At 43.5% G+C, this 13926-nt stretch overlaps 1 protein-coding gene across 1 annotated transcript in view; it reads right to left on the bottom strand.

Annotated features, from left to right (window-relative positions):
• Positions 1-13775, bottom strand: part of KIAA1407 (KIAA1407 ortholog) — an 18676-nt gene extending 4901 nt beyond the window's left edge. The window contains exons 1-12 of the mRNA XM_009879915.1: positions 13743-13775; positions 12786-12927; positions 10931-11062; positions 10220-10398; positions 9468-9712; positions 8560-8713; positions 6545-6735; positions 5517-5766; positions 3760-4198; positions 3140-3286; positions 1443-1525; positions 24-72 (exon numbers count right to left, since the gene is read on the bottom strand). Of these exons, the coding sequence (XP_009878217.1) occupies positions 24-72; positions 1443-1525; positions 3140-3286; positions 3760-4198; positions 5517-5766; positions 6545-6735; positions 8560-8713; positions 9468-9712; positions 10220-10398; positions 10931-11039 (1846 nt within the window). The 5' untranslated portion in view covers positions 11040-11062; positions 12786-12927; positions 13743-13775. The remainder of the gene's footprint in view (positions 1-23; positions 73-1442; positions 1526-3139; positions 3287-3759; positions 4199-5516; positions 5767-6544; positions 6736-8559; positions 8714-9467; positions 9713-10219; positions 10399-10930; positions 11063-12785; positions 12928-13742) is intronic.
• Between the last annotated feature and the right edge of the window lie 151 nt (positions 13776-13926).

Genomic DNA, 13926 nt, shown 5'->3' with positions numbered 1-13926 from the left:
TTGTTCCTGCGGAGCTGCTTTCTCCTCCGCCTCCTTCCTCTGTCGTGCTTCCTCTTCAGCCTTCAGCTGGGCCTTGAAATGGAGAAAATGGAGGAAGGCAAAATTTCATTTGGCGCATGTGACCTTTTCAGAGAACACAGACCTCTAACTTTCCCAGTATTCCTCTAGTATTGCCCAGCACCTGAAACTTCAGAAGGAGGCAGACTTTGTCACACACTAGATATGATCTGTGCTGGACAACGAACTGTGTAAGGGAGAGGAAGGAGGGACTTTTCTTTCTACTACCTATATATGTCTTTGCCCTAAGTTATAGTATTTGCCCACTCTTCCCCTAAAAAATCTAAACCATACATGAAGTTATTTATTGATAACCTGATTGCTGAAGTCAGTTCTGAATCTCTGGGCTGTGCTCTGAAGTTTTACTTCTATGTGCAAAGTAGCATTACAGGTACCCAAACGTTTCTTTCCCTGAACACTGAAGATCAAAGAAGTTGTTTTACTTCAGTACTGGTCATACTTGGCACAATATCCTTCTCTGAATGTTTACCTACTCCCCTTGCAAATCCCACTCTGCTTTTCATTTCACAAAGCTTTTGCTCTTGACATATGCATCAAAGGCCTAAAACCCACAGGGACCCTCATGCGTGATTACTATGATTGTGCTTCCTGATCTCTAGGATTGTGGCAACTGCAGCTGAGGAAACCTGACCTGATGCTTGTGCACCCACTCTATGGTTAAACTGTTCTCTAAGGCTTGTTTCAGCCTCCTGCATATGTGAGTGCATCCCTCTTGCTTAGAGAAGGAAGAAATGCTCGTTATTTTAGGATCCTAGTTCTTAGCCTTCTAATCCTAATGCAACTTACTATCAAAGTTTTCAGTAACAGCTTAATGCCCTGAAGCTAAGAAGGCTCCTCTGTTGGATATATATCACAGAATTTGTGTATGAACTATGCAAACATTTTCAGTATCTTCTCTCTTCACTAGAGATTTGCTAGAAAGATGCAGGTTTTTTACTAGGTGAGGCTGCATGTGACCAGGAAAGAAAGGCAGGGAAAGGGAAACCCACCACTGCCTGGTCCAATCAAGTGGATCTCTGCATGCACTTCCACCCTTCCCATCCTTGGCAAGGACAAGTTACAGTCATAGGGTAGCTGTAAAATAAGTGCTCGGGTGGTGGTAAGGGAGGCTGCTTCTAGAATTGTAACTGCATCAGCATGACGTGTCTGCCTGTGATATGGCAGGGCTAGTGCTGTCACTGTATGTAAATACAGCAGTAACTACTTCTTTTGATGTGTGTTGGACATCTACTTTCTTATAGGCTATAAAACTCCTGTTTTGGAGAAAGGGCCTTTTCTTGGTCCCTGACTCTGGGGTTCAAACAGCATTTCTTGTAATTGAAATGGTGTGAAAGAGACTTTATTTCATTTTCTACTTCCCTTACCAATTTTTCCTCTTCTCTTTGTTGTTTGGCTTCTTCTAGTTTTCTCCTCCGTTCTGCCCGCTGAGTTGCTCTCTCCTCCATAGCTACAGAAACAGAGGACATAAGGCTTAGTGGAAATGAGCTATAGGATAATGGCAGAATTTGGTGAATATGAATGACCACTTCACTGCCAGGGCCCTGTTGACCTGGCAATGCCAGCACAAAGGGACCTGCTTTTTGCAGCTTTTTATGGCTGGCAGTGTCATGAACAACGAATCCATAAACACTTACGAGATGACTCAGGACTACCCCAGTTAGATTCACTCCACCCTCCTTGGTCGACAGTCGCAACCATAAGGCTCAGTTATGAAAGGAGCTGTGTTCAGAGGTTTTACCCCTGATTGAGTGCAGAGGCTCAGGGCACCTGATGTAGCAGCGATTGCTATGAGGTCTCCAGTAAGCTCCAATTGCTTATTTAAAGGGCAACTTCATGATGGAAGTCATCCCTGCCACACTGACACACAAGTACTTGGTTCCACTAGTGAGAAACTACTGTTTAATGCTTCTTTTGGGAGATATATTGTGATGTAGTGATCTTGCTGGCTATCCGCAAAAGCAGTACAGTGCTGATGTGACCACACAGAACATTCAGCAGAGTTGAGAACCCATGCTCACTTCTTTCGAAGTTGAAAATGAAGCAGAGGCTGGAGCAATCGATAACTGGGGGCATTTAAGTGTTTTGACCACAATAGGTTTCCTCAGATTCTTTTTCTCATTTTAGCTGTCCCAGGATTTTCTGCCAAGGGAATATCACTCAGTGATAACTTATTCACTGAAATTTTTTGGGATCTTCAAACAAAAGCACTTGAGTGCTCTCAAAATACGTTTACTGTCTCTAAGGTGTAAAGAGTTCAGGCAAACCAGAGTGAGTGATGGCTTGGACTAGGTAGCATTGGAGCTGAACACAGTCAGTTAATGAAAGGCAACTCTTAATGCCCAACTATCATGGCCAAAAAGCTCTGGTGATCCCAAAACTGTTAAAACATCACAATGATCATATTCCAGACAGCCTTTCATGCATGCTGATCGTGACAACCTCCCAGTTGATATGAAGAACATGACCTAGGGATATAACAAAACCTGATCTTAATTTACTGCATGAAAAAGCTCTGCTGCATGTTTAACATGTATATGCTGTTCCAGTGTGGTCAGAAGGAGGGAAGATATCTTGCAAAAGGCAGATATCTGGAGCTCCTTCCCCAGCCTAGCTACTGTTGTCTCACAAAACCTTGGGTAGGCACTTAATTCCCTTTGAAATCTCAATACCTCTGTCAAAGGCAGATGAAAATGATTGGTCAGTTTAACTGTTACTTGGATGGACAATGAAGGCAATAAGACTGACAGCAAAGAAACCCTGTAGAGCTTCTCTCTCTGGGTCTTGTCATACCAGCAACAATCACAAGTGTTAGGAGTAACTGCTACCACAGTGTACGAAGCATGGACTAGAGGGGCTTGCAGAGGCCCAGGTTGTACAGATGCCTGACTTTGGCATGAAAACAGCTCACCCTCTCACAGTGCTGATCAGGCTGGGAAAGACAGTGTTGAGTTTTAGTTGCATACTGTCATCAACCAGCAAGGCTGAGGTGAAGAAAGAGAGAATTTTCCAGACGAGCTGTTGAGAAGTGGTCTGGAATGGTCTTTGCTATCTAGAACAATACCTTTCAGTATAGGATGAGCTGGGGACAGCTGGCTGGAGGGCCTCCTGCCTTGCATCAATGCCCTTGTGTTTTCTGGCCCATGAGAAACAGGTGGACTATGAAAAGAAAGAGTATATTCATCAATGAATGTGGTCAAATGATGCCTTGTACCTACCAACTATGGTTGAGAAACAGACCTTGCAGTTCCAATTCTCCATTGTGCTGCATTTTCATTCTGAGTCCCCGATACACCCTTATTCTGCTTGAAATGGGATTAATGATGCATCCTTGCAAAGGAGTTGAGTGCCCAGGGCTGCTGCATATTTTGAAATACTGACAATGACACTCCCCCCCCCCCCCCAAATAAATCCCTGCTGCTACTATGTGTATGTGTGACACTCCAGTGCTGCTGTTTCTAAGTGGATCCTGTATGGATCACATGGTGTCGAGCCATTGCAAAAAGGGAGGATGGAGAACTGCAGCCAGCCTCATGCTAGCCTTGAGGCGAAGTCATGGGTGAGGGAAAAGCAGACAGCGCTAGCATGACTAAAGTAAGCCTGGCAAATTCTGGCTCAATTTGAGCAGGAGCTCAAAGCAGTGTCAATGTTGAATTCAAACCAGGTTGCTCAGGGCTTTATCTGATTGGTTTTCTGTCTTCAGTTTTTCCTTGGTTTGTGAAGCAGAGTTGTTAAGCGGCTGGGTTACAGCCATGGTTTGTGCTGCCTCTTCTTTCGCCCTGCTCAGCCTCTGATTTTCCTGCAGTTCAAGGATCAGCTCTTGCTGTTTCTGAAGCTGCTGCCTCTGCTCCTCAATCAGACGTTGCTGGAAGGCATGACGGTGCTCAAAACGGCTACCATAAGCAGGAGCTGTCCTTGGACCAGGGGCGTGAAATTGCTGGGGGAGAGCGACTATTTGATTCCTGTACACAGCCTGGTCCTGGGCACTTGGGGATGCATGTTTTAGGGTAATCTCCCAGGCAAATTTGGGTTTTCTGTAAGAATGAGATGTGTGAGCAGCATCCCAACAAGAGCGGTCTCTGGTCTGGTCAGGCTCTTCCTGTATGAGGCAAGTTTCAGTTGGCTAGGGAGGGGAAAAAAAAAATCAGGAAAATTTGGTATTGATTAAAACCAAGCACTCTTCTGCCATTCCTACATAGAAAGTATTTCTTTAATACAAATCTAGTGAGATGCCTGAGAATTAGGGTAATCTCAGCTATACAATCATTATCCAGTTCCCAGCCAGGGCAGAGGGGCCCTGTTATGCATAAACTGTGGGGCTGTAGGAAAGAGCTGCTAAGGAGCTGTGTGCCATTTCACTGGAAACAAGAACTCCTGATCAGGCAAGAGCTCTAGCAGGAATACATCCTGACTATTTTGTTAGGGAGCACATCTCAGGATACCTAATTTCTCAGGGATTAGCATGCTCCCTTTTGGACTGTGGTGTCCTCACTAAGCACTCAGATGGAGAATAAAGGAAAAAACAGTTGAAGTGACCTATATGGCTGATCTACTGGACAGTCACTTTTCAGATGGAAAAGAAGTCTACAAGGTGCTGCTTCCCCTTTCCTCTTCTCCAGCTTTGATAAATATTACCATGAAGCTGGTGCACAGTGGGGAGTGAGGCCGTGCCTTTTCTGACACATGGTCATTCTTTGAAGAGGCATCAGATATAAGGTCTCCTTTCTGATTCCTAAGTCAAACCCCAAATTCAGTCCCATCCTTCCAGCACAAAGTTTACCAATGCATCAGACAAAAAATACAGGCCTACTAGGATATAAGCACTGCAAAAACTCAACTTTTGCTGACACTTAGGCAAATAAAAAGCTTGACCTGTAATATGTGTGTGTGATCTCTCATGCTGTGATTGGGACCCTGCTGTGGTACAGGTTTTATAGACAGAAAGGAAGGGCAGGCTCTGACCTGACAAATGACAATTTAAGGAAGCAACCTCTGACTCTTCTCGCCTACCTCCTTGTGATGTGCATTATCCTGAAACAGCCAGTGACAACCTTTTTCCCCCATGCTTAAAAGCCAGAGAGCTGCACAGCCGTGACAAAATCTCTTGTCATGCAGTCAAGCGTTATTCTTTTTCAGTCTAAGCAGGCATCAAACTAATCTCTCAGCAAAAGTGATCTGGGGGTGGGACTCTCATTGCGACTCACAGTACATGAAGGGTTGTTCTCTGGCAGCATTAGAGATTATTTTAAAAACTCATTCATTGTCCTTCATGTTTGATGAAGGACTTCTCTCCTGAACAGTTGCAGACGGGTATTTGGGGGTCACCCTGGGAAAGAAGCCTTCATCTGGGACAATGCACTCTTTATTTCAGATTGCACAAAAGAAGTATTTTGTAAGAGTACTGAGATGCCAATAGACAAAACAACATGGGAAGGATTTACCTTGTCTTGCTGCAAATCTTGATGATGGTTTATTTTTACTGTCCCAGGCTCGTTAACCTCCATTGGCCTGTCCAGACCACCCTTCCCCAGTGACACTGCCTCTAGCAGCTGTGCCATCTTTCTTTTCGTCTCCTCCCTCTTGATCTGCAGCTCTCGTTTTTCTGTCTCTGCTTGGCTCCAGCGCTGCCACGCCAGAAAGCAGCAGCGCAAAAGCCGTCGCTGGTTATGCTCCACAGACAGCTGTGTTTTCCTGAATGAGAAAGTACTTGTGTTATGATAGGAGTGAGGCTTCTGCCCAGGCCTGCCTGAAACAATTGCATCAAGTATGGTAGTCCAGGCCATGGCACAATGCCCCATAACTTTCCAAGTCTTCCTCTTGCTTAACTCTGAAGGCCCTCTAAAGCTGTAGAGAGTTTCTCCAAGGAGGAGTGGGAGGGCAGAAAGGATGCCCGTTATTTTGAAGTAAGTTTCCCTAGTTCACATTTTGTAATTTCCTGTGCCACCCTTGGGCTGTAGGATAGGTACAAAAGAGGTATCCTGTTCCTTTGCCGGCTGCATGGGGGGAACTGGCAGTGCCTCACCACACAGCCTGCCAGACACCTGCAAGAGCAAAATTTTCTCTGGCTGATAGGGAATTCATCCAACAGCCTCCTTAATGAAAGGCACTGGCCAAAATGATCTCTACTATACTACTACTGAAATAGGAAATAACTATATTAATAAGAAATAAATATGGCACCTCATAGTCTCTGGGGTCCAGAGCAAGCCAGGGTGAGATCTCCAGGAAAGACACCTAGAGAGACAGTGAGATGCACGCTTGTTGGAAAGTGCTAAAGCTCTTTATCTATGTCCTCCTTTTCATCTGTGCCACAACGCCTCTGGCAGACTGCAGGCAATGTAGCAATTTTTTCAAAAAGCTACTGCTTTTGTCCTGCTGGCTAACTGACAAGCCCCTTTTACAGTCCTAGATCACTGCACTGCCAAAGTACTGCTGCAGTAGGAGGAATTCCACAGTGTAGAGTCACTACCTGTTTCGATCTTGGAGATGAGCTTCCAATTGCTGTGTCTCCTGCTCTACTTTCTGGGCCCAAGCATAGTTTCTCCAAGCTCGCAGGGCCTTCAGTTGGCATCTCCAGTCAGCAAGGGCTCTGGCTTTTCCCATTTTAATTCTGTGCTCCAGCATGACTTTCAGCCAAGCAGAAAAATGTTGTTGCATGCACTGCATGGGAGAGTTTCAGAAAACCAATGACAAGATACAGCCTGTCAGACAAATGTTGATCCTCTCCACCCTTCCCCTTATCTGACTTCCCTTTTAGAGATTCTTTAGAATCCTCACTTCCAATAATTACGTTGAGGGTAAAAAAAAATTAAGTAGAGCATGTGCAGGTCTTCTACAAAAAGCAGAAAGATAACATTATGGGGCTCTATGCGTTTGAGTGAAAAACACTTAGTTCACCAAGCGTAAAGGAATAAAATGGGTGAGGAACATAAAATTCCTAGAGACAGGAAAGATGTTTCAAAATCTAGAAGATGTCTAAGATGCTACAGGTAAGAACACTTCTGGGGAGAACAGTTCTCAAATATCTCTGTGGACCTTTTGTTTTTTTTTAAACTTAGACAAAAATCAAGACACTTCCTGGCGTGAATTTATGGCATGACCTAAGCTCACCCTTGTTCCAAGAGGAAGCCAAACCTTTCCCCTATTGTGTAATTAGACTCACTGCCTGTGGGAGTGATTTACATTGTACAGAACAGCAATTTGCTATCTAATCTACCCCATAATTCTAGCCCTGTCACTTCAGACACTGTTCATTTTGATCCTCCAAGTGGGTCAACTCACAGGACTCAGCCATTCCCCTTTTGTGGTAATGCCTTCTTTTAATTGCATTCCTCTCACTCACTGAAATCTCCAAATGGAGACTTATGACAAGGACAGAATGTCAATGCATTAGCTATTTCTTTCTGCTTTAGGAAAATAATCAAAGTGTCACTATTGCTTAGCTCAGCTAAGTCATGGCTTCTCACATTATGCCAGCCCTAAATTGTTCTGTGGTTTCATTCAGGCTTATCTTTGTAGCTTAGATTGTGCTGGAGAGGTTGTATACTGCCAAGCTCAAATCCAGCAGACTGGCAGATGGAGTGAGCCATCAGGAGAATCACCATAAAAGCTATGGGATTATTCTATAAAAAAAAAAAAAAAAAAAGATCTAGATGTAGATAAGTAGACATTAACAATGATGACTGCTCTATTAATTAAAAACATTATGTGATGGATGGCATTCATACCTGCACTCGTGGAAATTTATTCCCTTTTCTGGGACTGCCCATATAAAATTATTCAGTACAAAAAGATTACTCTTTAATTGCAAGTATTTGATACAACTAGGTGTTTAACCCAGAGCTGGAAATGGTATCAGAATAACAAGGGTAAAAGAAACAGGTTCCTACTAAGAGTTATTAAAGTCTGCATGTTTTCCTCAAAAGAGCTGTTGCAATATCACAGAATATCGTATTGCACCCCGTGGGAGTGGATCCTTTAGGAATCCATTATTGGGGATGTGCTGGCATACTTCAACTCTTGGAGATTCATCCCAGGCCTCAGCACTTCTATCCTCTCTCCTCTCCCTGCTCCTGCACCAGGGTCTGCAAGGCAATCTACTATCTTCCCATACATACAAAAAAAGCTTATCAGGTCCTTTTGTGCCACTTCCCCCCTGCCTCCTCTGTACATTTGCCTGTTTTTCAATTGCAGAAGCCCTTATGTTTGCAACTGTCCTGAGTGCCACAAGTTTTCCACAATTCTAAGTGAAACCTCCTACTGAGTACACTTGAGGCATAGACACACCGGGGATGGAGGCTCTGGATTTCTTGCTCCTAGTCTTATAAGATACTTTTTGCCCTGCTCTTCTACTTTGCTGGTTTCAGGAGGAGGGCTTGGAAGAAGCAAAAAAAATCTGATAACCAGGACTTTTTACTTCAGTTTTGCAAACAGTAGCTGAGGGCAGGGAGCTCAGAGTCTCAGATAAAGAAGGGTGATGCTCACTCTCTGCTTATTGGTGTGAATCCTGCGCAGCAGCTCCTGAGCCTTTCTCTGTTTCTCCTCTCCTTGCTCTTCTTTCTTCAGGACCAGGGGTGGTGATGCAGGACATACCTCCTGCATTGGCAACTTCTGACTTTTTTCTTGTCTCTTCCCCTCCCTGGAAAGTGAACAAACATACAGATCCACTACAATGAGGAAAGTACCGTAGCACAGATTTCACTCTCATTGGGGCCAATTCTAAAAGAATCACCCCTATAGCATAGAAAGTTGATGATTATTTAACTTGGCCTCAGAAAACAGCCTGTGTCATAGTTTGAGGTCCCAGACATTAAATAGTCTGGAGTATTTCCAAAATACAGCAGGCAGAAGAAAATAATAAAATTGCAGTAAAGCACTTGCATGAGAAGATTTAGGATGTCAGGGCTGCCTAAGTAAATAAATGGCATCCCTACAAGTCACATATCTGTGACAATCCAAGCTCAGCAGAAGCAAAAATTATGCCTCTGCAGAATTCTCAGCCAAGAATGCTCTTTATTCTCTCATAGCTGAGGAAGTATTGTAAGTGCTAGACTTTCAACACAGGCTGTTTTTGTATGGGTGTACTAGCTTTCATGCTGCAGTAGATGCTAACAAGGCTGGATGTGGCCACACAGAGCTGATGGAGAGAACGCACAGTGGTGCAACCACACTCCTACTTTGTGATTCAGTGTACCTAATGGTAATGGCTGAGGGGAGGCTAACAGTATCTTCAGCCCATCTTCCCACTAATGATAAACTTAGTAATTGACATTGGTTACAAAGGAATAAAAAGTTTTGGGAGAGTTCAGAGACAGGAATGGCAGATGTTTCCTTTAGGACCACCACTCCTCTTAGGTTTAGCAAAAGGAGCTGATAAGAGAAGTGTTCTTTACGTTTCTTTCCATGCTTCCCCCTCTCCCCATGCTTCTGCCATGGTGTGCCTCTTCTCAGCCATTTCCTTTCTCAGCTTCACCATTTCCCTCTGGATCTCCTCCTCCTCCTTCTTGGCCTTCAGGGCCTTCCTTCTGTCTTCCTCCTGCGCTTGGAGCTTGGCCTCAGACAGAACTGATTTCTTCAGGGACTTTTCTCGTCTGTGAAGCTCTAATGCCTTCTCACGCCTCATTCGGTTTTCTTTCACCTGGGAAGGAGGAAATCAGCAAAAGTCAAAGCAGACGCCAAAGCCTGAAAAATTTGAGGTTCATTGTACACTGACAGGGTGGGTCATAATCCACCTTTCACATAAAGCAAGCAACCCTATTCATAGCTGGCACTGGCTGGACTGGTTCTGCTCTCGGACCAGCAAAAAACTCAATTCAAGAGAGTGAGATTAAACCAGTGCTACTTGATGGGAGCAAACTCAGAACTGACTGCCATGGCAGCTTTTCCTGTCAGTCTTCAGAAGGGGGGAAAAGCTGAACAGATGTAGCAAAAGTTGATTGTGCAAGCTACTGTGAATGGCTAACATGCATATGGAAACGCAGTAATGTTTCAGCTAAACTGTGGAAGGGTAACCTCAGGTATTTGCCTCCAACTAAGAGATTATTGCAGGTTGGGAGAGAATACTGGGGAAGTATCACTGAGCATTTACTCTAATCCTATAATCCTCCATCTTGTTCCTTTTAACTGTGCTGCCTTGCCTGCCCACCTGCTTGTGTCTGAGCTCCATGATTATTCGTGGATCTGCAAGTTTTTGTTTTTCCTTGATGTCTTCAAGTCTAAGGTCTTCCACAATCCCACAGTTCACCGCTTCACTCTGTAAAATATGCTGGAGGTATTCTTGGACAGAAGAACTTTCCAATTCATGTTCTAGATAGCTGCACAAGTCTGAAATGAGGAATTCAGATTATCTCAGGCTAGTCTGAAATGAGTAAATGCCTCTGTCTCAGATCACAAAGCCTAACGTAATTAAAGGGATCACTTTCCCAGACTGTGAATGCATTTCTGATGAAAGCCGACACACTGACTGCACTCCATTTATCCCCAAAGAGTCTTAATCAGTGTCCCATTGAACATGCTAGCACAGTAACAACATTTCGTCCATTTTTTACTGCCTTGCCTCTGAGCATCTCAAATGGCTGTATAAATTTGACAGGCCTCACAAATACCCACACACAAAAGAAATAAAATTTCTCTTTTACAAAGGGAAACATTGAATGTTTATGAGGTGTGTTTGTGCAGCACTACCACAAGCTGCTGTAAGAGCTGGGGGAGAAAAATCATCACCTCTAATCTAGTTTCTACCGAGCCCACTATCCTGGCCTTAAAGCAACTTCAGTCTTACAAGCTATGAGGCCTGGCTCCCTTTTCCAGCACATCCTCAGAAAGGAAGCCAGGAACTGCTTCGTTGTGCTCTCACCATCAAACCGCTCATACTTCAGAGGGGCTGCAGAAGGCTTTTCCGGGAGGACAGAGTCAACTTCCTCATCTCCATTGCTCATCAGCTCCACTTGCAGTTTGGACTTCATCCAACTACTGAGCAGCTCTTGGGCTACCAGAAGGAAACAGACTGATGAATTCACTTGTTTAAAAAATATATGGGTAAGTGTAAATTAGCAAGAGACTGTCTCTGGGATAGTTATATCACATGCTGGGAAGGCTGTCTAAAATACCTGAAAGCTGATCTGCAACAGAAAACAGAATAAGGCTAATAGTTCTGTTCTCATGTTCTTGATCTATAAAAGAACATGAAGAGAAGGTGGCAAACTTTTTCCCTGTCACAGATGAATTCTTCTCCACCTCATTTTTCCTACAAGATTCTGTGGACATTTAGATCACTCGTGTGATTATTATAGCGTTATCTCAGCAGCCACGGCACTGCAAGTCATCCCGTGTAAGGGCACACAGCCACTAGACAGGAGGAAGCAGCTGCTCCAAATCTCTCATTCTAAGACAAAATGAAGATGCTCCCATTGAGTCCTGGTATTTATAAAGCAATAAAGCCTTTTTAAAACTTGCTTGAAAAGGGGTGGGATTTTTGAAGAAAACATAAATCTAATGTTTATTGTTCTTCAAATCACTTTTGTTGTCTTTTATAATCTCTCAGGCTAGCTCAGGAACAAGAAAATATATCTGATAACAGAAAAGAGAAAAACAGCTTATCACTTCGGGAGGGGGTACTTTTTTGACTGGGAAATGTGAGCTCCTCGTAACTGAAGTAGAAGAGTTGTGGCACTTCTCTTATCAGTACCTTTCTTTGCAAAGTGTAGTTAATAACTACTAAGTGTAGTTAATACCATTAAGTATTCTAATAACGGATTCCAGATAAAAGGCTTTCTGTTGAGCTAAGAACAATCCTGAGGGATTGGTAGCTAAAAAAGGAAAACCCTAGCAGAGAAGGACAAACAAAAATAAAGAAACATGCGGAAAGCAAGCAACTTTTCCACCAATTGCAAAGACAGCTCCTTTTGAGCCACTATCCTGTATAAATGCATCCAGACAGTGCACTGTAAGCAGATAAGTGTATTCCGTGCTATTAGTTGTACCCTTGATGATTACAAGTGAAAAAGCTGACTTCCTGTATTGAAGTGGATGCTCCCGAGACATGTCTTCATTCCACTCCATCAGGCTCACTTTTGAGTCTTAAAAGAATGGTTATCTCAGTTTTTAAAATCCTGTCTCCTATCAACTTTCTACACTGCAGATGTACTTCTAGCACTGATGGGAGACAATTTCCCTCTCCTGTTTTTTTTAAATGAGCTGCAGTTTTATTTTCAAATTTCAGTAAGCACTTGTGGCTGCAGGCATTACAAAGGGAATATATAGTTAGCTAATTAGTGAAGCAAATTTTGCACGGGAATCAAAGCAAAACCACACTATTATTTGTAGATGTCAAAGTTACACAGAGCAACTCCATTTTCACATCTGTCCTGCTATCAAAAATCTATCAGGGAATTTCATTTGGTTCCCTATAGCCAACCAACTTGTATTTGACCATAGAGTGTGTATTCAGGGGCAGTATTCGTCCTTGTCTTGACCTGAAATCTCCAGAAGACAGAAAGCTTATCCTTCTCTTAGGTATGTTGATTAAGATCTATCTTGAACTCCAGCAATTGATTCTTCTTATGCCTTTCTCTGTTAGATAAAAAGCATCTTACAATAAACTGTTTCTTTTAGTCTCAAGCTTTGTAAGAGCCTTTTCAGACCAGAACCACAATACCAGATGAAGAAGAATTAATTTTAGGCAGCTTGTAGCAGGCAGTATTTCAGCTCACCTTCCTCACAGGCCTCATCATGATCTTGCAGCTGTTCCACAGTTTCCAAACTCGGCACAGGACGACAAGACCCCTGTGGATACCTTGACCGTTGAAGGGAAAAAGCTTCAGAGATGGCATACTCAGAGGCTTGCTCCACTCTCTTTAAATTAAAGAAAGGAAAACATTGCTAAGGATTGCTGGATATTAATTTTTAAACTTCCTATATCTAGGTTTCTCCTCCAGAGAGAGCAAACATTAGTGGGAATGTAACACAAGATAGTATGGTGGTTATAAGAAACAGATTTTCTTTGAAACACGTTTCTCTGACTGCTCTTGATTGACTGGAGAAATTGGACTTAGAAATGATTAAGTAATAAGCACTCATTTGGCAATTAGTGCCAATCACAGTGATTGGAGAACATGTTGGGAGAATGCTAACACCCAGCCCCTGGGGGCTGAAAGGAGACTTGCTGAGTTAGTCTCCAGCAACCACCAGTCAGTATCAGCATTTTGTCATAACCAGGCTGGCTACCATGTAAATAGTCTGAGTGATTTTCTCTCCTATAGCCATCTCTCTGAGGTGTAAATGGTCCGGACATGTCACTGTGTTTTCACATGTAACACCTGTACCCCAGACAGCCCACGTTTCTGCAGAACTTCTTCCCTTTGCAGAGGTCTAGGAGGCTGCATGAAGAGGCAGGCGCACACTCCTGCCTGTCCTAAGAAGGATGCTGAAGGTGGGAGCAAGGTGATACCCAAGGAAGTAATACAAAAGGAAGTTCACGCTAAAGCTCATTTGTCTTGATCTTAAGTGTAGATGCAGAAAGTGCTTTGGGGTAAATCTCTTTTTATTACTTGCCCGTACATACAACCTGCAGCGCTTCTCAGCAGCAGGTTTTGTGTGCGACCCCTGAGTTTTATGTGTAACAACGGGGTACCTTGCTCTGGAGTGAGTTACTGTGCAAATTACTTCACCCTGATCCAGTGCTCCAAGTTATCGGAGTTACACCTTGGCGGGAAATAAGATTTATTTTTTTTTTTTAATAAAATAATAATAGTAGTGTTTCAACCACCTGTCTCTTCTGAACCGGAGTTCAACGCTGCCGAGCTCAGCGCCATTCCCTCCAGTGCCGCGGAAATCAGGCGGTGCCCGCCGCCG

Source organism: Charadrius vociferus, unplaced genomic scaffold (assembly GCF_000708025.1).
Source record: "Charadrius vociferus isolate BGI_N301 unplaced genomic scaffold, ASM70802v2 scaffold162, whole genome shotgun sequence".
Taxonomy (NCBI): Eukaryota; Metazoa; Chordata; class Aves; order Charadriiformes; family Charadriidae; genus Charadrius; species Charadrius vociferus.
The sequence above is the reverse complement of the archived record's forward strand: the minus strand, read 5'-3'. Positions and strand labels throughout refer to the sequence as shown.